The sequence below is a fragment of the Ornithorhynchus anatinus genome, chromosome 2, assembly GCF_004115215.2.
Source record: "Ornithorhynchus anatinus isolate Pmale09 chromosome 2, mOrnAna1.pri.v4, whole genome shotgun sequence".
NCBI classification, from domain to species: domain Eukaryota; kingdom Metazoa; phylum Chordata; class Mammalia; order Monotremata; family Ornithorhynchidae; genus Ornithorhynchus; species Ornithorhynchus anatinus.
Window position 1 is genome coordinate 159,850,163 of NC_041729.1, and position 25,450 is coordinate 159,875,612.

The 25,450-nt window shown below is 44.7% G+C and overlaps 1 protein-coding gene across 7 annotated transcripts in view; it reads left to right on the plus strand.

Moving 5' to 3' along the window:
• The window catches only part of USP15 (ubiquitin specific peptidase 15), a 120,143-nt gene extending 94,905 nt beyond the window's left edge, over window positions 1–25,238 (plus strand). For all 7 annotated transcript variants that reach the window (XM_029052328.2, XM_029052332.2, XM_029052329.2 and 4 more), the window contains 13 exons: window positions 2,070–2,228; window positions 2,371–2,595; window positions 6,555–6,638; window positions 6,735–6,829; window positions 6,922–7,113; window positions 10,452–10,567; window positions 12,217–12,492; window positions 13,079–13,149; window positions 13,554–13,669; window positions 14,862–15,011; window positions 15,264–15,367; window positions 20,036–20,124; window positions 23,254–25,238. In XM_029052328.2, coding sequence (XP_028908161.1) covers window positions 2,070–2,228; window positions 2,371–2,595; window positions 6,555–6,638; window positions 6,735–6,829; window positions 6,922–7,113; window positions 10,452–10,567; window positions 12,217–12,492; window positions 13,079–13,149; window positions 13,554–13,669; window positions 14,862–15,011; window positions 15,264–15,367; window positions 20,036–20,124; window positions 23,254–23,433 — 1,857 coding nt within the window. In that variant the 3' untranslated portion in view covers window positions 23,434–25,238. The remainder of the gene's footprint in view (window positions 1–2,069; window positions 2,229–2,370; window positions 2,596–6,554; window positions 6,639–6,734; window positions 6,830–6,921; window positions 7,114–10,451; window positions 10,568–12,216; window positions 12,493–13,078; window positions 13,150–13,553; window positions 13,670–14,861; window positions 15,012–15,263; window positions 15,368–20,035; window positions 20,125–23,253) is intronic.
• The last annotated feature ends 212 nt before the right edge of the window (window positions 25,239–25,450 follow it).

Consider the following 25,450-nt stretch of genomic DNA (forward strand, 5'->3'; position numbering starts at 1 on the left):
ACAACAAGCTTACTGTCTAGAGAGAAGCAGTGTGGCTTAGTGGAAAGAGCCTGGACTTGGGAGTCAGAAGTTGTGGGTTCTAATCCCCGCTCTGCGATTTTGGGCACGTCACTTAACTTCTGTGCCTCAGTAAACCTCATTTGGAAAATGGGGATTAAGCCTGTGAGCTGCATATGGGACAACCTGATTACCTTGTATCTTCCCCAGCACTTAGAACGGTGCTTTGTACAGTAAGCGCTTAACAAATACCATCATCATCATTTGTTCAGAACATTGAACATACAGATATTGTAGGATTCAACCCAGGATACACTGAGTCCCCATTATCTTTTAGCAAAGTGAAAATTTCGTTTGGGTTCAGGATTCTTGCTCAATCTGCTTTTAGTTCAGTTGAATAAGACTCGCCCAATGATATTTATTGAGCATTTCCTGGGTCCAGGAAATACACTCTAGCGATGTACCTTGGAGTAAATTGCCTTGCCATCCAGAGGACACTCAAGTAAACCTATTGTTCAGGCAGTTTGTAGGCCCCAGAAAAATAGTAATATTTGTCACCCATTTTAAGAGAGCTAATAAAATTTATTAGCACTCTAATAAAATCGCTATAGTTGGCCAGAAATTTTTCCATAGAATAGTCGATCTTGCAGTTGTAGTTCACTAATTGATGCCTGGGCATTAGGAGGAAATGGACTTTCCTCTCCATCAGTCAATCAGTCAGTGGTATTTATTGAACATTTACTGAGCCCTGTACTAAGCACTTGGGAAAGAACAACACAAGAGGTGGTAGACATGATCTCCGCCCTCAAGGAGTTTACAGTCTACGGGGGGAGAAAGATATTAAATTAAACTATAGGTATAAAAAGCAAATAATGGTCATTTAAAGGGAAAGTTGTGAGGTGTGGGTCAATCGATCATTCGGTCACATTTGGGAGTGCCTAGATTGAAATAGTGGTATTTATGGAGTGTTTCCTGTATGTAGAGCTCTGTACTAAGCACTTGAGTGCAGCTCTTATGAGCCGAGCACTGTAGAAGTCGCTTAGAATTAGTGGAAGTGATCCTTGCTGTCCAGGAGTTTAAAGTCTGCTGGGGAAGACAATACTCGAAAATAAATTGCAGACAAGAGAAAGAAGAAAGGGGGAATGATTACATGAGATAGTGGTCAAATAATAAGGTCTGTAAATCCTTAAGTGCTTAGGTAGCTCAGGGGTGCTGAACAGGCAGTGGAGGATAAAAGCCAGGGAGATTAGAAGTTAATCAGGGAAGACTTCTTAGCAGAGACTGTTCCAGAGAGGCTCTGGAAACAGGCACAGCTGAAGTCTCTTGGATTTGAAGAGGAAGGGAAGTCCAGGCAAGTGGTCAGTGGTGGGAGGAACAAGAACGAGGCTAAGTAGCATGGGTTAGTGGATCGAGCATGGACCTGAAAGTCAAAAGGACCTGGGTTCTAATCCCATCTCTGCCACCTGTCTGCTGTGTGGCCTTGCGCAAGTCACTTCACTTCTCCATGCCTCAGTTACCTCAACTGTAAATTGGGGATGAAGACTGTGAGCCCCATGTGGGACAGGAACTATGTCCAACGTGATTAACTTGTTTCTTCCCCAGCACTCCCCCCCGTCAGGATGGCACTAGGAGAGTTTCTGGTACTCTACCAGTCTCGACTATGGGAGGGAGAGTCAAGCAAAAGCATATCCATTCCATTCCTAGCTTGAGCAGTGGCTAGCGAGTGGGAGACAATATGTTACAAGTCGAATCTCACCCGTGCTGGGCAGCAGAAGCCTGGGAGAGATTCGAGGGCGGAGACTCAAATGTACTGCACAGAAGAAGGTAGCGGTACACCGCTTCCATATTTTCACCAAGAAAACTCTGTGAATCCACTCCCAGAACGATTGCAGATGGAGGTGGGGTATTCTGGGAGAGATGTGTTCTTGGGGTCGCTATGGAGACGATTCATATTGGGAATTTTCAGGCTGGACCTCAGTCAACAGAGGCTGACAGCCCTACTTGTTATTTCATGTTGATCAACAACGTCCTTTCAGCTCTCTGTTTTACAATTTGGTCTCCTCCCCTCTCAGACCCAGGTAGGACGATTCGCACCTCAGTTCTCTGGCTATCAGCAGCAAGATTGTCAGGAGTTGTTAGCTTTCCTCTTGGACGGCTTACATGAAGATTTGAATCGAATTAGGAAAAAGCCTTACATTCAACTGAAGGATGCTGATGGCAGGCCTGACAAGGTACCTTGAAGTTTTCTCATTTCCATTAATAGAGGTGCCTGGATCGGGGTTGGTGAGGGCGGTGGCTGTGTTCTCTGAGTTGGGGTTTTTTTTGTTTCTGTTTTATGCTACCGTGTGCTACAAATTGTCTGTTCAATTGTAGGTGGTTGCTGAGGAAGCCTGGGAAAATCACTTAAAAAGAAATGATTCTATCATAGTGGATATATTTCATGGCCTTTTTAAATCCACCCTAGTGTGTCCCGAATGTGCTAAGATTTCTGTCACATTTGATCCCTTCTGCTACCTGACGCTTCCATTGCCCATGAAAAAAGAGCGGAGCTTGGAAGTTTATCTGGTTAGAATGGATCCACTTGCCAAACCTATGCAGGTAAGTAATTCACTGTAGCATGCCGAGCTGTTGATGTACTTTCATGTGCTCTAAATACAGTTAAGAAAGGCGTGTTAATTGTTCAAAGATATAAACCAAACCAGAAATTAGCAGGCATTAAGAAAATTCTTTGAGAAATGAAAAGGTGATGAGTATAGCTGTCGCAATTTAGGAATCATTTTCAAGAATCTTTAATCAAACAGTCATTTTGGGGGACTTGAATGAGACACGACTTATTTCGAAAGTTCACTTCTCAAAGTCCCTCAAACACCCAGATCTGATTATCTTAGGAGCAACGAACGAGATATTTTTACATGTTTCTGTAGTTGGGAAGCTTGTCTTTCTTGCTGATTGTGATTTTCGTTTGAGTACTGTTATCTTGGCAGAATTTGTTTTACTTCGATCATACCTATTTTTGACTTCATATTTTCTGGGTTTTAAACCCTTGCAGAGATCGACTTTTTAATAAATCATAGACTTCCCTTTGTGGAGTATAAAGAAAAATGGTGTATATCCTCTAAGAAAAATTACCACTGAATCCTTGTTGTACCCCTGCCACCAGTTCTGGTTTTCAAGATCCCTTAACTGGTCTCAGAAGTTCTTCAAAGTCTAAGAGCAAGGGACCCTTCTCCCTTTCAAACAACCTTCATCCTAAAGGAAAACTTTCCAAATTTGAGTGAATAGTATTTCATCCCTGCTTACATGTTCCGCCTTTCCCCCCACCCCCCCACCCTCCTTAATTGTGTTAAAGGAATAATTTTGTTTTTTTCAAATGACCATCAATGATGGTTAAAGTTGAACTTTGCCTCAAAATTTCTTCGCCTGTAGCTACTGTGGGTCACTGAAAAACGTACTGGCATATAACAGATTATTTTGTTCCCAGACTCTCCCTCAAAAAACAATTGTCCTGCTTTGAAGAAAGATTCCTACATGCAGCAGAACTCTAAAACTCCTTGTGCTATTCTATGGAAACCCATGTGCAGAGCATTATCGGCTCTGCCCTGAAACTTTCAATAACGTAGAACAGTTTAGCCAGAGATATTACCAAGAGAGAATTTGTGAGCATTTGTGAGAGTTTAAGGTTGCTGAAATAGTAATTCCTTTTTTTTCACCTTATACTCCTTTCTGAGCTCTAATATCACCAGCAGATCATATCTTAATATTCATACACGTACAATGGCATTTATACAAAGTCTGCATGTACTTTACACTTACTTTAAATGGATGACCCATTATCCCATGCCTACTGAACTGCACCCAAGATTATTTAGCTGATGACTGAGGCTCAGATTGTAGTAACCTACTCATAGACTGTTTCTTCAATAAGACCTCTTATGCTGCTCATTTGGAAGAGTTGCCTATTCAGAAACTAAGAACCTTAGAGAAGTCTGAAGTATCTCGTTCACCAGTGCCTGAGGGAACTGGAGTAGTGGTAACATTTATTTGCAGTGGGCCATACAAAAGCCTTGAGCGGTATAAAACAGCGTGACTTTGTAAATAGAGTAAGGGTCTGGGAGTCAAAAAAAGACCTGGATTCTAATTCCGGCTTCGCCGATTGTCTGCCGTGTGACTTGGGGCAAGTCACTTCACTTTCTGGACCTCAGTTACTCATATATAAAATGGGGCTTAAGATTGTGAACCCCATGTAGGGAATGGACTCTGTCAGTCATATTTATTGAGCACTTATTGTGTGCAGAGCACTGTACTAAGCACTGGGGAGGGTACTGTAAGTTCATTGTGGGCAGGGAAAGGGTCTGTTTATTGTTGTAGTGAACTCTCTCCAGTGCTTAGTACAGTACTCTGTACACAGTAAGCGCTCAGTAAATACGAATGAATGAACACAATACGGTAACAGGTGCATTCCCTGCCTACAATGAGTCTAGAGCGGGAGACTGACATCAATATAAATAAATAAAATTGGAGCTAGGTACATAAGTGCAGTGGGGCTGGGAGGAGGATGTGTAAAGGGAGCAAGTCAAGGTGGATGCAGAAGGTAGAAGAGGAATGGAGGGTTTAGTCAAGGAAGGCCTCTTGGAGGAGATGTCCCTTCAATAAAGTTTTAAAGGGTGGAAGAGGAATTGTCGGATTTGAGGAGGCAGGGTGTTCCAGACCCAAGGCGGGACGCTCGGTGAGAGGTCGGCAGCGAGGCAGACTAAAAGGTTGGTATTAGAGGAATGAAACGTTCAGTCTCGGTTGTAGTCGGAGAGGGGTGAGGTGAGGTAGGAGGAGGCAAGGTAATGGAGTGTTTTAGAGCCGACGGTAAGGAGTTTCTATTTGATGTAGTGGTGGATGGGCAACCACTTGAGGTTCTTGAGGAGTGGAGAAATGCGGCCTGGACATATTTTGTAGAAAAATGACCCAGGCAGCAGAGTGAAGTATGGACTGGAGTATGGAGGGACAGGAGTTAGGGAGGTCAGCAAGGAGGCTGATACAGTAATCGAGGCAGGGTAGGATAAGTGCTTGGATTAACATGGTAGCAGTTTGGATGGAGAGGAAAGGGTAGATTTTAGCAAGGTTATGAAGGTCAAATGAACAGGATTTAGTGATGGAATGAAAGTTTGGATGAGAGAACAGGAAGAAAGGTGGTGCCCTCTACAGTGGCCTGTTAGTCTACCTCAGCGCTTAGTACAATGCCTTGGCACATAATAAACACTTAACAAATACCATTTTTAGAAAAGAAAAAAAAAAGTCATGTTCCCTACCCACAAGGAACTTGCTCATACTAACAAGGGAGACATGTGCATGTGTGAGAAAATTAGTTCATGGAAGCTAAAGCAGACGCTCAATTTTTTGACCTCTGCTATCATGTCTAAGAGCTTTCTAGTGTCCCACGCTTGGTCTTGATTCAATTCCCACTACTAAGAGAATATATTAAAAGCTTTCATTTTGCCAGTTTAATACCATTCCAGCCTGACAATTGAGACATAAAGTATTTCTAGGCAAAGGTTTTTGGACAATCTAGGAAGAAAAAACAGATGTAAAAGATTGAGAAAAATCTTTATCTTTGGAAGCCGTCAACTTGAAGACAAAGGGTATTCTCTTCTTGATCGCCACTATCTCTTTTGAGTTTGACTTATTCTCAGTAAAAGAAGATGTTTCAATGGGTTCTTTTCTTGGAACATGGAGATGTTATTTTTCAGCCAGCTTTTTTCTGGGAGAAAAAGGCCTTGCAGACAAAAATACCAGTTGTAGATTTAATGATGCAGAGGGAGGAGGCCCATCATGACATGCGAGTGAAAAGCTAGGGGAGTTAGAAGCTGGAGAAGGAAAATATGCATGGGATGCATTACTAGAAGCAAAAATTAGGGAGGTTAGATGGTACAACCTTTAACCATTAGGATGGATTTCAAGAAAGGCAACTATCACACTGTTCCTTCGAGCAGTCTTTAATATCATTAAGGGACTTAGAAGACAGGGCTAAGTAAGACCATTGGTCTTAGTATGCTCTTACATTCACAGGGAACATGTCTTAATTCCCACCAGTGTTTTCAATCAATCAACGGTATTTACTGAGCGCTTATTGTACGCAGAGAGAGCCCTGTACTAAGTGCTTGGCAGAGTACAGTACAACAGAGTTGGAAGTCACGTTCCCTGCCTATAATGTGCATACAGTCTAGAGGGGGAGACAGACCTAAATATAAATAAATAATTTATAATGTATCATAATTATTATATGTATAATAATTACATATAGTATATAATTCCTAAGTGCCGTGGGGCAAATTCCAAAATGCCCAAAGATCACAGATCCAGGTGCTTGGGCAATGAAGGCGGGAGAGGGAGCCCCGGGAACAGAGGGCTTAATATTCTCTCCCGGTGCTTAGTACAGTGGTCTGCAACAGTAAGCGCATAATAAGTAACACTGCTGCTATTACTCCTACTAAAGGGGTTTTTTTAACCTAAATCTTCATTTCTTCCAAAATGCTAATTCTAATTCCATTACCTTTTTTATTTTCTAGTACAAAGTAGTAGTCCCCAAAATTGGAAATATACTAGATCTTTGCACAGCACTATCCACTTTGTCTGGGGTCGCTGCAGATAAGGTAAGATGTTTCTGAGCCAGGTGCATCAATTCCCCGCTTGGTTTTTTTGAGTTTTTTTCCAAAAAATGTAATAGTGGTTTCTTCTGCTTGTTGTAGATGATAGTTACAGATATATACAACCACAGGTTTCACCGGATATTTGCCATGGATGAAAACCTCAGTAGTATTATGGAACGAGATGATATTTATGTGTAAGTCCAGATCATCCGCTGCCCGGTAGAAAATGCCACCAGGAAGCGATTTAAGAGGAATTGCGCTTCACTTACAGGTTTCGCTCTTGCAGGTTTGAAATCACCCTCAACAGAACAGAGGATACAGACCAAGTCATCATTCCGGTTTGCTTAAGGGAAAAGTTCAGGCACACGGGCTACAGCCATCACAGCGGCTCTTCACTGTTTGGGCAGCCTTTCCTTATGGCAGTGCCCAGAAACAACACTGAAGATAAACTCTACAATCTTCTGCTCTTGAGGATGTGGTAAGAGTCTCCTTTAGATTGAATTAACAAAGCTAAGTGGGCCACAATGGTACTGATCATAATGGTGGTATTTGTTGAGCGATTACTATGTGCCGGGCACTGTTCTAAGCACTGGGTAGAAACGAAATATGGGGTCAGACCTGGTCCCCGGCCCACGTAGGGCTCACGGTCTTAATGTAATCCCCATTTTCCAGATGAGGGAATTGAGAGGCCCAGAGAAGTGAAGTGACTTGCCCGAGGTCACGTGGCAGACAAGTGGCAGAGCTGGGATTAGAGCCCTTTACCTTCTGACTCCCAGGCCCGTGCTCTATCCACTAGACCATGCTAACCAACCCCCTCCCAAACCTAAATTGATTTTTTTTTAATTTTTCATTATTAGATTTATCAGACCATAAGGAAATAGTAGAGCCCTGCCTGACCCAAACCCCCTTTTCCAGTCCAAAGACCAGGCTGGGGCAGCCTAGAACCAGTCCTGCCAAGCCCAGCTTGGGTTCAGAGCTTCCTGTGGTCTCCCGCAACACCCACGTGGGGCAGGAGGCCGAGCCACCGGGGCACTGCCCGACCCAAGAAGCTCGGGATTCACCTTTCGGGATAACTCGGCAAGTGCACAATTGCCCTGGGGGCTGCTGAGGCCCGTGAATAATAATAATGGTAGTATTTGTTAAGCGCTTACTATGTGCAAAGCACTGTTTTAAGCGCTGGGGGGATACAAGGTGATCAGGTTGTCCCAGGAGGGGCTCACAGTTTTAATCATTTTACAGATGAGGGAACTGAGGCACAGAGAAGTTAAGTGACTTGCCCAAAGTCACACAGCTGGCGAGCGGCAGAGCAGGGATTAGAACCCATGACCTCTGACTCCCAAGCCCAGGCTCTTGCCATAAGCCCAGGTCCCCTTCCCACAGCCTCTGTCTGGGTATAGATCCGCAAAGCAGGTGGTGCTTAATCCCCTTAAGGATCAGTCGGTCTCCCAGTGGTATTTTTGAGCACCCACTGTGTGCAGAGATTCACACTGAGCTCCTGGGAGCGTACCATTGCATCAGTAGACATGATCCCTACCCTCAAGGAGCTTACAATTTAGTCAGGGGAACAAATAGGAAGAAGTAGCAGAGTAGTATTTTCTCATTGCCTAGGCAGAGGATTAGTCTTCGCAAGATAGGCTGGTGAAGGGAAATACATGCTGGGTGACTTTCCTGAAGGCAAAGCCTGATGACTAGAAGGGGAAAATAGAATCGGGTGTTGAGTACATAGGCTGGGTGGGGGTGTTGGTTGGTTTCTGGCTTTTGTGTTTTGTTTTTTGTTGGGGGGAAGGGTTGGTAAAAAGAATAAAATTTGAGAACAATTATCAAGTTGTTTTCATTCTTAAATTTTTCACACACGACTTAGTGGATAGAGCGTGGGCCTGGGAGTCAGAAGGTCATGGGTTCTAATCCCAGCTCTGCCACTCGTCTGCTGTGTGACCTTGGGCAAGTCACTTCACTTCTCTGGGCTTCAGTTCCCTCATCTGTAATATGGGGATTAAGACTGTGAGCCCCATATGGAACAGGGACTGTGCAACCCAACTTGCTTGTATCCACCCCAGCGCTTAGTACGGTGCCTGGCACATAGTAAGCGCTTATGTTAATAATGGTATTATTAATGCCAAACCTTGTATCTACCCCAGTGCTTAGAACAGTGGCACTTAATAAGCACTTAAATACCATTGTTATTACTATTACAAAGCCTACCGGGACAGAAGTAGCAAATCTTTGTCCTGACCATGGGGCGGTGGGAAGGGGTAGAGGTTTTAAGGAGGATGAGGACGTGGAGGGCACAAGCTTCAAAGAGCTAGTGGGCCAAATAGCCATCCTTCTGGGGTGTTCGGCCCTGATTGGAAAGTCCTGGGTCTTTTCAGAGGCCTGACATGAGCCAATCTCGAGGTTCCAGCTTAGCTCAAGAATCCTTGGGACTCCTGAGCTAATTGCCTCTTGAAGTTGAACTCATCTGGGAAGTTAAAAAGGTAGGACTCCTTTCTGGTGTTGGCAGTTGACAAAAATGACTCAGCGAGCACTCAACAATTCCACTACTTGTTGGTGTGAACATTAAAATAGCCAGACTTGCCAGATAGAATCTCCTTGTGGGTAGGGAACATGTCTACCAACTCTGCTGTATTGTCCTTTCCCAGCAATAATAGTAATAATCATGGTACTTGTGAAACACTTACTATGTGTCAAGCACTGTTCTAAGAGCTGGGGCGGATACAAGATAATCTGGTTGGAAGCACGTTGTATAGTCTTGGGGGAGATAGACATTAAAATAAATTTCAAGTAGATGAAGCAGTTAAGCAGGTACATAAGTATATGTCACTTACCTTGTCTGTGCCTCAATTACCTCATTTGCAAAATGGAAATTAGGACCGTAAGTCCCACGTGGGACAACCTGATTACCTTGTATCTACCCCAGTGCTTAGAACAGTGCTTGGCACATAGGAAGCACTTAACAAATACCATAAGTGCTGTGAGGGTAGGGTGAGGGCCTAAGTGCTTAGTGGAGAGGACCAGTTAAGCTCATTGTGGGCAGGGAATGCATCTGTTTATTATTGTATTGTACTCTTCCAAGAGCTTAGTACAGTGCTCTGCACACAGTAAGCGCTCAGTAAATACGATTGAACGAATGAATAAGTAATTATGGTATTTATTAAGTGCTCAATCTTTGCCAAATGCTGGGTTTGATCCAAGACAATTAAGTTGGACACAGACTAAAGGCCTAGATACTCCAGAAGCAAGGGAGAATAGAGTGGGGAGGTGGGAAATTAGTCAGGGAAGACTGGTGTTCAATGTGTTCAGTGGTCCTACCTCATTTATCTTTTGGAGCCCCTTTTTACAACTGTGGTGAGTTGCTCTGTTTTTCCACCAAGTTTCTTATAGATTTTTTTACTGAACTCCCATCTTGACTCGCAGTCTTCCTCCTCTCTCCCCCCAGCCCCAGCTTATTTTGTGCCTTCTGTTTAAATCACACCAGTCTCCTATATCTGCAGAATAAAGTTTTATCTTGTTTTTTACAATCTTTATAAAGAAAACTCAAAGCAAAATTGAATTGGTAAATCTTGCATTCAGATGATCTTGATAAGGTATACTTAAAGGAAGTTAAATTGGCAAATGTTTCATCCAGAAAAGAATGATTTGGTGAATTGCTGATCTGTAGTCTAAGAGAGGTGCCAGCCATCACGGTGAAGAAATGGAAAACAAGTGCCTGCACCTGAATGAACGAGAAGTCATTGCTCTTTCCTCAGTCCCAGCTGACTCGGGAGAAAAGCTGCAAATGTCCAGCTTAAAGTGTTTCTTGCCCTGTTCTCATTTCAGCCGCTATGTGAAAACGTCGACCGAAAGCGAAGAATCGGAAGGATCGCTCCACTGCTGTAAGGACCACGGTATCAACGGCAATGGCCCCAATGGCATCCATGAGGAAGGCTCCCCGAGTAAGACTTCCATCAGTCAGCAGATTTCAGCTATTTATTGAGCATTTAACTGTGCACAGAGCCCTTGGGCGCTTGAGAGAGCAAAACGCTGTAGAATTGGTAGAAACAGTCTCTGCCCTCAGGGAGCGTACAGTCTAGTGAGGGAGGGGGGCATTAAAATAAATTCCATCATTAAGTAAGTCATATTTATTGAGTGCTTGCTCTGTGCAGAGCACTGTACTATTCATTCATTCATTCATTCAATAGTATTTATTGAGCGCTTACTATGTGCAGAGCACTGTACTAAGCGCTTGGGATGAACAAGTCGGCAACAGATAGAGACAGTCCCTGCCGTTTGACGGGCTTACAGTCTGATCGGGGGAGACGGACAGACAAGAACAATGGCACTAAACAGCGTCAAGGGGAAGAACATCTCATAAAAACAATGGCAACTAAATAGAATCAAGGCGATGTACAATTCATTAACAAAATAAATAGGGTAACGAAAATATATACAGTTGAGCGGACGGGTACAGTGCTGTGGGGATGGGAAGGGAGAGGTGGAGGAGCAGAGGGAAAAGGGGAAAATGAGGCTTTATCTGCGGAGAGGTAAAGGGGGAATGGCAGAGGGAGTAGAGGGGGAAGAGGAGCTCAGTCTGGGAAGGCCTCTTGGAGGAGGTGATTTTTAAGTAAGGTTTTGAAGAGGGAAAGAGAATCAGTTTGGCGGAGGTGAGGAGGGAGGGCGTTCCAGGACCGCGGGAGGACGTGACCCAGGGGTCGACGGCGGGATAGGCGAGACCGAGGGACGGCGAGGAGGTGGGTGGCAGAGGAGCGGAGCGTGCGGGGTGGGCGGTAGAAAGAGAGAAGGGAGGAGAGGTAGGAAGGGGCAAGGTGACGGAGAGCCTCGAAGCCTAGAGTGAGGAGTTTTTGTTTGGAGCGGAGGTCGATAGGCAACCACTGGAGTTGTTTAAGAAGGGGAGTGACATGCCCAGATCGTTTCTGCAGGAAGATGAGCCGGGCAGCGGAGTGAAGAATAGACCGGAGCTGGGCGAGAGAGGAGGAAGGGAGGTCAGAGAGAAGGCTGACACAGTAGTCTAGCCGGGATATAACGAGAGCCCGTAATAGTAAGGTAGCCGTTTGGGTGGAGAGGAAAGGGGGCTAAGTACTAAGCACTTAGGAGAGTACAGTGCAACGATTAATAAGAGAAAGGGGAAGGAGCAGCAGGTAAGGTGATGTACACCAGTGCCCTGGGGCAGGGGTGGGGTATCAGAGCTCTTGAGAGGGTACAGACCCATGTGCCACGGTGAGGCAGAAGAGAAGGCAAATAAGATGGGGAAAATGAAAAATTAATCATTTGGAGCGGGTGTGATAGTGGTAGGGCTTTGAAGATAGTGGTCTGGCAGTTTTGAATGGGGAGGGAGTCCCAAGCAAGAGGGAGGCCTTGAGCGAGAGGTCGACAGCAAGATCGAGGCTTAAATAGGCTTCAAAATGTGTCCGTCCTGTCGGTGCTCCAGGCGTAGTCGATGAGGTAGAAGAGGGAAATTCAGGATTCGGGGGGGACGGACAGGGAAGTTTGAGGAGCCTTTGGAACTGAATGTGCTTATTGAATGAGTAAGGTGTCGAGGGAAGTCTACTTCCGGGTGTTTTCTGATCTCTTAATACTCTCCCAGGTGAAATGGAAACAGACGAACCAGATGATGAATCCAGTCAGGATCAAGAACTCCCCTCAGAAAACGAAAATAGTCAATCAGAAGATTCGGTCGGAGGAGATAATGATTCTGAGAATGGATTAAGTACTGAGGAGACTTGTAAAGGTCAACTTCTCACGGGACACAAAAAGCGACTGTTTACATTCCAGTTCAACAACTTAGGCAATACAGACATCAACTACATCAAAGATGATACCAGGCATATTAGATTTGATGATCGACAGCTCAGGCTAGATGGTAAGTAGACTGGAGTGGGGGAGCGTTTGGGCCCTGAACTTCTCCCGGTCACATTCTCCCTAGTCGTTACATGGACTTTCCGGGAAAGGTCGTGACCCTCAGTAGAAGAGGCGAATTCACCCCCACACACATCTTTCCACAAAGTCAAAGATATTTTTCTGGCCAAGACGTGAAAATCTGAGCTGCCCATTTCCGGACATTAATTTAAAAATCGGGTCCAAAGGTCTCTTAAGCATTTTATTGAAACTAAAGTTTGAAAGAAGTCAGGCTGACACATGAAATTCCGTTAACATTCCAATTCCATCAGATGACTTGGAAGTGTCAGGTTAACCAATGCAAGAAGAACGGGTGCTGGGCAAGAAGGAGAGTGCTGATTTCTTTCATTTGACTTCATTTACATCTAAGAGGGCGAGGGAAAGGGTTTTAGCAAGGGAAAAAATTGTGCAGGCGAGTATGTTTATTTTTTACAAAAACTGAGTATGTTTATTTTTTTTAAAAAAACTTAACTGTAAAGTCGCATTAAATGATGAAGAAAGTCTCATGTTCTGGAGCATTTTAAATGGCAAAAATGTGTTTTTCATCTTAGAAAGATCTTTTCTTGCTTTGGATTGGGATCCTGAATTGAAAAAAAGATATTTTGATGATAATGCAGCTGAGGTAAGTCACTTCTTTAACCTATTATGTAGTCTTACCAAATTGGCCTGTTCCCATATCGAACTGCTGATATCAGTTACCTGTGCCCTGTTTTCGATATCAGAGTAAGAGCCCAGAGTTGGACAGAGAGCGTAGCCTTTAGAGAACACCATTTCGGAGAAACCAACTGTAGCATTGTCCAGTAAAAAATGTGTCGGATTATGCTTCTAATTAAACTGGTGGGCTACACACAAAAAAAAATTTGGTTCTGGCAATGAAGTTACAGTTGTCAACTGCAGTTGTCCCTGATGCTTCATAAAAAATTTTCCACCTTTAGGAGCTTGTCGTTATTTTCCGTAGTAAGACGGTGTCACTAAAATGAGTTTTGTTTCATTTGTTCTCTTAACTCAAGAAATACTTCTCTTTAGGATTTTGAAAAACATGAAAGCGTGGAATATAAACCTCCGAAAAAACCCTTTGTGAAATTAAAAGATTGCATTGAACTTTTCACCACGAAAGAAAAACTAGGTGCTGAAGATCCCTGGTAAGGAGCAGCGTCAACAACACATAGCTAATTGGGACGGGACTTGTGCTCGGGGTCCGGCTGCGGAACCTGAAATGCGGCTCGGGGCGCCCAGGGTTAGGGAACTCGAAGGATGCTAAACCTCGGGAGGAAACAACCCACAGGACGGTAGCTGCAGCTCCAGGCGTGAGCTCCAGTAGTATGCTCTACTATGTGCCAAGCACTGTACTAAACACCGGGGTAGGTAGGTACAAGATCATCAGGTCCCACATGGGACTCACAGTCTTGAGAAGCAACATGGTATAGTGGATAGAGCTTGGACCTAGGAATCCGAAGGTCAAGGGTTCTAATCCCACCTCTGCCACTTGTCTGCTCTATGACCTTGGACAAGTCTCTTATCTCCTCTGAGCCTCAGTTACCTCTTCTGTAAAATGGGGATTGAGACGGTGAGCCCCACCTGGGATAGAGGCTGTGTCCAACCCAATTTGCTTGTATCAACCCCTGCACTTATTAGAGTGCCAGGCACATAGGAAGCGCTTAACAAATACCACAATTACTGTTATTATAGGGGGAGGAGGGGAACAGGTAATAAATTTCCATTTGGCAGCTGAATGAACTGAGGCCCAGAGAAGTGAAATGACTTGCCCAAGGTCACACCACAGGGAAGTGGGGGAGCCAGGAATAGAACACAGGTTCCCTGACTCCCAGGCCCAGGCTCTTTCCAGTAGGCCACGCTGCTTCTCAGGTGCCCTCATGCCCAAACTTGCATTTTCTTCAGAAGACAAGTCATCTAGCCTCCTGCTCCCCCCGCCCCCAGTTTAACTCCTAAGGGTTTCTCAGAGGAGCACAACAGCAAAAAACTAACTTGGGAAATCCTGTGCATTCAGAAGTCTCCAATTTTGTTGAATAAACTTGAAGAAAGCAGTTCTTAAACAGTGGGTTATCATGTGCAGACCGCTGCTTACTTCAATCAATGCTTATTTTCTAGTTAGCAACAAATGTCGTCGGTTTGTGTTTTCTAAAGGTGTATTTTTCATGATTAGAAGAGAAAGATGATTGGCCTCAATGAAGCAATGCACTTGGGTTCTAAGGACTGAGCATATTGGCAATGCTAATTATTCGTGATCGATCCTCCATAGCATTGATTGGCCCGCTCACTCGAACCCTCGGTTTTTACACGTGCTAATTTTTCTGAGTGTCTCTCTCATTTTAGGTACTGTCCAAACTGTAAAGAGCATCAGCAAGCTACGAAAAAATTAGATCTGTGGTCTCTGCCTCCGGTGCTAGTGGTCCATCTAAAGCGTTTTTCTTACAGCAGATACATGAGGGACAAATTGGACACCTTAGTCGATTTTCCTATTACGTAAGTTTCCCAGAACGTTGAAAATGACCCTACATCCACAGTCCTTTTGGGGGAAACTAGATAAACGCTGACTTAGAGGCGCTCAGAGTAATTTAACGCTTCAGGGAGGAATACGGATGAGCCCAGGAAGGTAAGTCCAGGCAGGGGAGATGGTGGCAAGAACATCGGTGAGCGTGAAAGGGGTCAGGAAGGCGGGCGGGTTCATCGACCGGTTGGGAAAACCCATGAACTAACGAGCTTTTCTTTAAACAGTGATTTGGACATGTCCGAATTCCTTATTAATCCAAATGCAGGGCCCTGCCGCTACAATTTGATCGCTGTGTCCAACCACTATGGAGGGATGGGAGGAGGACACTGTAAGTTCATTTTGCCTACGTGAACTCGGGTGGAGAGGTCAATGTTTGTTTTCCAAGTAACCATTGGGATCAAGGTTTATTTCCTGTTTATGTCTTGTGGTACAGGGGAGCAAAATGAGGAGCGGTCAGTCAGTGGTATCTCTTCAGCGCTTACGGTGTGCAGAGCACTGTCCTAAGCAGTTGGGAGAAGCGAGTGGTTTAACACAATCTCTGCCCACAAATAATAATTGTGGTTTTTGTTAAGTGCTTACTGTGTGCCAGGCACTCTCCTAAGCACTGGGGTGGATACAAGCAAATCGGGTTGGACACAGTCCTTCTCCCACATGGAGCTCCCATTCTTGATCCCCATTTTACAGAGGAGGTAACTGAGGCCCAGAGAAGTGAAATGACTTGCCCAAGGTCACACAACAGACAAGTGGCAGAGCCAGGATTAGAACCCACGACCTTCTCTCTCCCAGGCCCACGCTCTGTGCACTACACCACTCTCTCTAGGAGGAGTCGGAAATGGATATAGATCAGGAATAGGGGAAATGGAGTATATGTTGTGTGGGGCTGGGGTAAGTCAAGATGGTTAAGGGGTACACAGCCAAGTTCTTAGTCAACACAGAGTGGGGAGGAGATGCGGGAAATAAAGGGTGAAGAGTGGTGAGGAGAGTGGTGGTCTGTCAGATGTGAAGAGGAAGAGGTTCCATGCCCGAAGGAGAATGTGGACAAGAGGATGGTAGCTTATGAGACAGGAAGGGAAACGGTGCTATCTAAGGTGATAGGAAGGTTAGGGGTGGGACAGGGTTTGGGTGGGAAGGTGAGGGGTCTGTTTTGGATATGTTGAGTTCGAGGCACCCTTGGGACATCCAAGTAGAAATGTCCCAAAGGCATGAGAAAATGAGGGAAGAGGTCTGGGATGGAGATGGAGATTTGAGAATCATCTTTGTGGAGATGGTAGTTGAAACCATGGGAGCGAATGAATTCCCCTAGGGAATGGGAGTAGATGGAGTTTATAAGGGAACCCAGAATGGAGCCTTAAGAGACTCCCTTGGTTTGTTCATTCATTCATTTGTGCACTGAACTAAGTGCTTGGGAGAGTACAACAATAAACAGACAGTCACTGACTACAACGAGCTTGCGGTCTAGGCAGGCAGGCCTTAGTATCAATAAATAAATGGCAGATATGGGTATAAGTGGTGTGGGGCTGGGAGGCGGTGATGAATAAAGGGAGCAAGTCAGAGTGATGCACAGAGAGTGGGAGAAGAGGAAAGGGGGGCTTAGATGTGTCTTTAATAAGACTTTGAGGCGGGGGACAGTCATTGTCAGTTTTGAGGAAGGAGGGCATTCCAGGCCAGAGGCAGGATGTGGGCAAGTGGTTAGGAGCAAGATAGATGAGACTGAGGTACAGTGAGAAGGTTAGCATTAGAGAAGCAAAGTGCGCGGGCTGGGTTGTACTAGAAGAGTAGTGAGTTGAGGTAGGAGAGGGCAATGGGATCGAGTGCTTTAAAGCCAGTGGTGAGGAGTTTTTGATGTGGAGGTGGATGGGCAGCCACTGGAGTCTCTTGAAGAGTGGGAAAATATGGACTGAATATTTTTGGTAGAAAAATGATCCAGGCAGCAGAGTGAAGTATGGACTGGAGTAGGGAGAGGCAGGAGGCTGGGAGATAGCAAGGAGGCAGATCCAGAGGGTGGGACGCAGGGGGGTGGAGCCTGCAAAAGAGATGGTGAAGGGGTGAGCAGAGAGAGAGGACAAGAACCAGGAAAGTCCAGTGTCGAAGCCAAGACTGGATATTGTGACTGTGGGCAAGTCACTTAACTTCTCTGTGCCTCAGTTCCCTCATCTGTAAAATGGGGATTAAGACTGTGAGCCCCACGTGGGACAACCTGATTCCCCTATGTCTACCCCAGCGCTTAGAACAGTGCTCGGCACATAGTAAGCGCTTAACAAATACCAACATTATATTTTTCCAGGAGAAGAGGGTTGAACATCGACCGAAAGGTCAAGGAGGATTAGGTTGGAGTAGAGGCCATTGGACTTGGCAAGAAGGAGGTCATCGGTGACCTTAGAGAGGGTGGTTTGCATGGAGTGGGGGGCTGGATGACGTATACTCCGGTGAGGAAGATTGATAGAAAAGTCTATAAGAATGGGATTCCAAACCTTGTTCTCTGACATGCTGGATAATCCAGTATTATTCATCCCACCCTCAACCCCACAGCACTTACATACATATCTGTAATTTAATGTCTGTCACCCCCTCTAGACTGGAAGCTCCTTGTGGGCAAGGAATGTGTTTACCAACTCTGTTGTACTGTACTTTGCCAAGTGCTTAATATGGTTCTCTGCACATTAAGTGCTCAGTAAATACAGTTTACTGATTAATAAATGTCATTGATTGATTGATAAACGGTAATGGGAAGAGGATTAATTAAGCGCTTCCTAGATCAAAGCATTGTGTTGTGGGCTGGGTCAGAAGATATCCGATAATCATAAAATCAGACATTACAGGTAAATGATAGAGATTCCCAAGTAATAATTGGGGTATTTGTTAAGTGCTTAATATGTGCCGAGTTGGGAGTCAAAGGTCATGGGTTCTAATCCTGGTTTGCCACTTGTCAGCTCTGTGGCTTTGGGCAAGTCACTTAACTTCTCTGGGCCTCAGTAATCTCATCTGTAAAATGGGGCTTAAGACTGTGAGCCACATGTGGGACAACCTGATCACCTTGCATCCCCCCCAGCACTTAGAACAGTGCTTAGCACATAGTAAGCACTTAACAAATACCAATATTATTATTATTATTATTACAGGATAATCAGGTTGGACGCAGATCCTGCCCACGTGAGATTCATAGTCTTCCTTCCCTACAGTCTGCTTTTGCTCTATGGAGCATCTGATTATAAAAGGAAGGATCAATTAGAACCAGGACATAGTTTTAAAAATACTTAGAAAATGTACTTAGATGAATTGATTAATCCCTCTTTACTGCTGGTTGTGAGGAGTTGAAATAGACACGGGTTTCTTTCCACTAGAGTTTAAGCTCCTTGAAGGCAGAGTAAATGTGTCCCAACTCTGTTGTATTGTACAGTCCCAAGTGCTTAGTAAAATGCTCTGCATACAGTAAGCGCTCAGTGAATACCATTGATTGATTTAATGTGATGAGACTACATGCCCTGCACACAATCAAAACTAGATAAGCCGTATAGTGCTAATAAGCCACTAGAAAATAGTATATTGTAATTAGATGTCAAATGTGAGACCTGTTGTGAGCCATCCAGCTTCAGGAGGAGCAAAGGGGAGTCGGGGGAAGAGAGAGAGAGAGAATAAAATCAAATAACAGTATCTGTTGAGCAAGTCCTTTATGCAGAGCATTGTCCTAAGCGCTTCAGAGATTTACGTAGAGTGAAAGGACCAATCCCTGCCATCAAGGAACTCAAAGTCTAATGGGATATGCAACTGAGGCCACCACATTCCACCCACTTCTGTTTGTGAACCTTAATTCCTGCCCTGGATTGAAGGGGACCCCACTGCCACAGACCGCTAGAAAACAGGCCGCTCTGGCCAGACCAGGGGCTGAGGAGGGTCTTCCGGCACAGAGTCAAGAGCCGAGGTTGATATAAGCAGGTCGGACACAGTCCCTGTCACCTTCATGACTCACAGTTTCAGAGAGGAAGAATGGGTATTTTATCCCCATTTTACAGATGAAGTAACTGAGGCACAGAGAAGTTAGGTGAGTTGCACAGGGTCACCCAACAAGCAAGTGGCAGAGCTGGGATTTTTTTTTCATTTTTTTTTTTAGTAGCATGTGTTAAGAACTTACTATATACCAGGCATTGTACTAAGCACTGGGGTAGATACAAGCTTATCAGGTTGGACACAGTCCCTGTCCCAAATGGTACTCATAGTCTTATTCCCCATTTTACAGATGAGGTGACTGAGGCACAAAAAAGTTAAGTGATAAAGCAGACAAGTGGTAGAGCCAGGATTAGAATCCAGGACCTCTGACTCCATGGCCTGTGCTCTTTCCACTGAGCCACGATGCTTCTCCACAAGACAATAATAGGTTGTTAATAATTTTACAAGGATTTTTATGAATAATTTGTAGCCTTTTTTACAGGGCAGCTCACATACGAATGTACCTGCACAAGAGGGCGAGAGTTTGACATTTCTGCCCCAGTGGCCTGAAAATAATGAATGGTCCTCCCCAAGTGTCTACCTTGAACCAAGGGATCATTATTATTATTATTAATAGTGTTTAAATTTCTACTCATAACACCTGGGATATTTGTTAAGTACTTTGTGCCAAGCAATGTACTACGCCCAAAGGTAGATACAAGATAATCAGCTTGGACACAGTCACTATCCCACATGGAGTTCGCAGTCTATGGGAGAGGAAGAACAGGGGTTGAATCCCCATTTTACAGGTGAAGAAACTGAGGCACAGAGTAGCGAAGCGATCTACCCAAGGTCATACAGCAGACAAGTGGTAGAGCCGGGATTACAACCCAGGTCCTCTGACTCAGTGGCCCGTGCTTTTCCCACTAGGCCACGCTGCTTCCCAAGGCCATAGATTGTTGTTTTGATCATTCAAATATTAAATTTTGAAATTGACTAAAGTTGTCCTTTCAGGCCTCAGTAAAATTGAATTTGAACAGTCCCTTACGTTGCCACGTGTTTTTCCTCCTAGATACTGCTTTTGCGAAAAATAAAGATGATGGAAAGTGGTACTATTTTGATGATAGTAGTGTCTCAACTGCATCTGAAGACCAAATTGTGGTAAGTGTCCCTTGCTGCAAATACAGAACAAAAGATCTTTAGGGAACTGAGAATAAAGTTAAATCCATAAAAGAATACCATCTAGAAAGTTTCTTTAAAGAATATCTATTGAAAAGTATTCATTTTAGAAATTCTCTGATGTTAAAAAAGTGTAAAGTTATCAAACGGGGACGGGAGGTACCAGATTAGAGGTGTTTAGAAATACTGTGGGGTAAGCATAGTCCATCTTGGGATAGACTTGATTGAGAGCCCATTAAATTTGTTAACACGACTTCCTTAGAGGTTGGTAAATAGAGTCCATGGCTCTGAAGGAAGCAAAGAGAAGATGAAGTCTTATCTGTCAGGACCTTTTGTGATTTTAACATGAAATTTAGCAGCATAGTGTTAACATTAAAAAATCCAGAAAAATATTTTACTTAAATTGTATTTTTTTAGCCTATTTCATATTTACCTACTTATAAAGGAAGTGAAGTATGGAACAAAATTATCTGCCTCCCCTTTCATGTGCATCTACTTGAACCTAATTTTATTCATTCAGTCAGTCATATTAATTGAACCTTACTGTACTAAGCACTTGGAAAGTACAATTCAGCAACAAATAGAGACAGTCCTTGCCCACAATGAGCTCACAGTCTAGAAGGGGGGAGACAGGCATCAAAACAAGTTAATGGGCATCAATTGCATCAATATCAATAAATAGTTATAGATATATACACATCATTAATATGATAGAATTATAGATACGTACATATATACGCAAGTGCTTTATATGCAAGTGCTTTGGCAGGGAGGGGTTAGAGCAAAGGGAGTGAGTTGGGACAATGAGAAGGGGAGGGGGAGCTGAGGAAAGGGGAGGCTTAGTCTGGGAAGGCCTCCTGGAGGAGGTGAGCCTTCATCAGTACGGGTTTGAAAGGGGAAGTGTGATTGGCAGATTTGAGGAGGGAAGCATTCCAGGCCAGAGGTTGGACATGGGCCAGGGGTCGACGTCGGGACAGGTGAGAACGAGGCCCAGTGAGAAGGTTAGCAACAGAGGATCGGAGTGGGCGGACTGGGATGGAGAAGGGAAGAAGGCAGATATTATTTGATCTGCAGGTCGGGATTTAGGAAATCTGAAAACGAGATGTTCTTTGTAAGCAACAGACTGTTTCCTGGGTCATTCAGCAACAACAGGCTCAAGAAGAAGAAGCTGGACTGTGGGATAGATAAATTGCTTCTCAGCCCATTCATTCAATCGTACTTATTGAGCACTTACTGTGAGCAGAACACTGTACTAAGTGCTTGGGAGAGGACAGTACAACTATAAACAGACACATTCCCTGCCTACAACGAGCTTACAGTCTACATACCATAGAGAGCAAGGAAAGGAAGTCCTGGTCTAGTGAGGTTCCGATAGAGTCCCACTCAATTTTTTTCTCACCCATCTACCAACAGATCAGTGGTAAATTAGCCCCTTTTTAAATACTTTTCTTAAAAAAGTGAAAGGACCTGAATATACAAGAGCAGGAATGCATTTGAAAGGAGTTTTCCCCTGTGTTTATAGAGTTTGGGGAAATTCACATTGGTATCCAACGCTTGTCCGAATGGGCCTTCTTGCCATCAAATACTCTGGCAAGGTGGAAGCCAATTCCAAAGCCGGAGCGCTGCCAGTCTCTCTCCCCTGCCCCATCACCCCAGCCTGGCTTTTTCCTAGGTCAGTGGTGCCCACACATATTTCCACATACCAGGCAGTGTGGGAGTAGCAAATTAAAACACACGACTGGGGTTGAATTGCCTGGACATTCTTGCCTTAATCTTGGACATTTCATTCTGGGGGAAAAAAATTCTGGAAGAAAAGGAAAAAAGAAAATGTGAAGTGTTTTGTATTGTTCTTATTTCATAATGTTCTAGTTGCTAGGTTCCAGATTGAGGGATCAGTAGAACCGATCGCAGTCGGGAATGCCTAACTTGTTCTCTAGCTCACCAAGTCGTTTGCAAGTTGTTTAGGGCAGAGTCCGTGTCCTCTTCTTTATTTGTGGCCCGTTAGGCACTAAATGATGTTATGCCTGGAGAACACACTCCCAGAGCATGTTTCGCTGATGGTGCTGAAACTTTGTTTCTCCCCCTTCAGGTTGGGTCTCTATGTAATCCAAACAGAATTGCACTTCGGAAAATGCCATTTCAGAAGGGCAGAACGTTAAGGGTTATCAGTCACTCAAGCAGTCGGATTTATTGAGGGCTTACTCTGTGCAGAGCACTGCACTGAGCGCTTGGGAGAGCCCAATACAATAGAGTTGGTAGACGTGTTCCCTGCCCACAGTGAGCTGACAGTCTGGAAGAGGGTATTAGTTTAGCAGATAACCTCTCTCCTCAATAAGAAAGACTGGTGGTTAAACACTTTGTGCTGGTCACTGGCTCCTAGCTGTCCTTCAGCACAGCTGGCTTTGCCCCCACCACCGGCCACATCTCTCACTTCCACCCCAGAACGGTGGCCAGCGGCCTGACAAGATGGTCCCGAGGCCCGCTGCCAAGGGGCTCTAGACAGAAGCCCCAGTCTTCCTTCCCTCCCGTTGAAATCAGGTGCCTCTTCCAGGCCACCTTCATTCGGTTTGGCTGTGGAGTTTTGCTCTCATGATGTGATACCGTTTGACTTTCACACTGCGTTCGTCTGTCTGGCTTCCGCGTGGAAATTGGCCAAAGGTCGACGGACAGAAAAGCAATATGAGAGTCCTTCGAAACTTTCTTCCTACTGATGTTTGACTTCCCGTAACTAGACAACCCCCTCCCCTAGACTGAGCACCTTTAATCAGTCGATGGGTAGTATTTATTGAGCACCTACCTTGTGTACTCCGCACTCGGGAGAGGTACGGTACAACAGGATTAGCGGATGTGTTCCCTGCGCATAACCAGCTTACGGTCTAGAGGGGGAGACAGACTTTAATCGAATGAATAAGTCATTTCTAAGATAGAGTTTAGAGATGTACATAAGAGTTGTGGCATCGGGGGAGGTGGGGCCAAATCCCAAATGCACGGACGACCTTCTGCCTCGATGTTCGTCTTCCGTTTCCCGGCACGCCTCCCGATACCTAAAACGCCGGCGCGAATTCCGAGATCTGGCCGGGTAACCCCGCTGTCTGCCCTTTGCCTCGACAGTCGAAAGCGGCGTACGTGCTCTTCTACCAGAGGCAGGACACTTTCAGCGGGACGGGCTTTTTCCCACTCGATCGAGAAGCCAACCAAGGCGCCTCGGCCTCCACGGGCAGCCCGCTGGAGAGGGACGAAGACGGCAACGAGAACGACGTGGACAATGAACACTGTATGCACACTAACTGACGGAAGCCCCGGAAGCCAGAGCGCCAGATACGGACAGACGGACGGAGACCTCCCTCCCTGGCGAAATCGTGACGTGACCCACCACATTACGCCCGGAGTCTGAGATGGGGAGATTCGGATAACAGAATGTAAATTCTTTATCAGATTTTAACTCGTGCAGTACTTGAAGTGAAACACAATGAGAACTTTAACAGCAACTGTCTCTTACTACATTTACCGTCTTGTATTCACAAGCTAAATATATATAGGAAATCACAAATAAACCCCTTTTAAGTTTTGCTGCTGTTCCGATGAATTATGTTTTCTTTAATTGTTTTGGATGTGAGTTAATTGATGAACAGAGATGTTAAATTTGTGGATGTTGGTCATTAATTTCTGCTCTGTCAACGTGGCGAGGAGACTACTGCCGGATCTAGTCTGGGGATGATTTTATTCGTGTGTGTTAGGCTGCCGTATCCCTACCGCTAGGAGTCAGCGGGGCATGAGCACAGCACTGCAGTGGTGTTCCGGAAAATCGATTTTCACGTTTATCCCTGGTAATCAGTGCCGGCCCGATCGAAAACGGAATCGCGAGAGAAGACGTGATCCTCGGAAGGGGATCTCGGCCTTCTGCGGGATCATCCGACACCCAGGTGACGAGAGTCGTTTGCCGTCCGCTGCCGCGGCGGGACCGATTCCAGATCTCCCGCCCCGCCTAGAGAGCCATCCTCTCTCCGTTAAGTGTCACCGTCCCTCCCGGCGGTCGGATCCACCCCTTCCGTGGACGGGGAGACCCTTGGGGTCGCCCAAGAAATAGCTCACCTTGATCTGCGGTCGGTCGGGGCCCCACTTGGAATCGAGGCGGTTTTTCCCGATCCCGATTTCGGTCGTTTGGTCGCTTCCAGCTCTCCCGACTGCTATGGAAAGGGTCAGACAGACTAGAATCCTCTATCCCGGGTGATAACTGCGCATCGAGCTTAGGTGAGTTTTCTGTTGGGTTTGTTTTTTGGTTTTTTTTCCCCCACATAACTTGGGTGGCCTTTAGGTCGTTAGCGAACGATGGGTTTTAAAGGTCGGTCTGTTCATTTTCTTTGTGTGTTCCTGATGGAATTCACCATAGCCTTACAGCTTTTCTCAGAAGGTAACTTGTTCTAAGAGATTTGGCATTTGCATGTTCCGGAGTTGCAACCTGTACAGTACATAAAAGCATACAAACCTTGAATTTGATTTGAGTGAACCACATTCAAGGATCCAAGGATGCCAAAAATAAGTGTGAACGTTGGAAACATTTTTAATTTGCTGCTTTCTCTTTGATCTAGTTGGAAGAATGTATTGTTCATTGGCAGACGATACTGCCTTTATAGGAGCTCTTTAAGTGCTGGGGCACACTTCACATATTTACTACCTGATGAATTGCTTTGTGTCCCATTATTATTGAAGCAAAAAGTATGATGTTCTTCACTTGAACTAATCGAATACAATAGGTTATAAATTGTGTATTGTAAATAAAAGTTCACTCTGTGAGTGCACATTTTGGTAAATTATTTATTTATGTTAGCGTTAAAAAATAAAAAGGAGAAAAAAAAGATGCATTTGACCAGGATAAACGAGGTATGTTGACATGGCTTTGCTTAATACCTTGATATTAAAAGCTGGTGTTTCATCCTGGTATTTTAAAGCTGCTTTTTGGGTTTTATTTTTTTTTTTATGTAAACCTCCTGCATGTCAGAGGTTAAAATTTTGTCTGCACTTGAGTTCACTTGAGTTTACATTTGAAATGTGCATGTTTATTTATACAGATTTCAATAAAGCTATTCAAGGCCTTACTTAGTCTTCCTCTTCTCTTTCAAAGCCCTTCCCTTATTGAATGGTTAAATCATTGAATGCAGGAAGTGGTTGACTTAGGACCTTCTCAGCTCTCCCGACATCCTTAACAACAATAATAATAATAACGATGAAGGTATTTGTTAAGCACTTACTATGTGCCAAGCACTCTTCCGAGCGGTGGGGTAGATACAGGGTAATCAGGTTGTCCCAC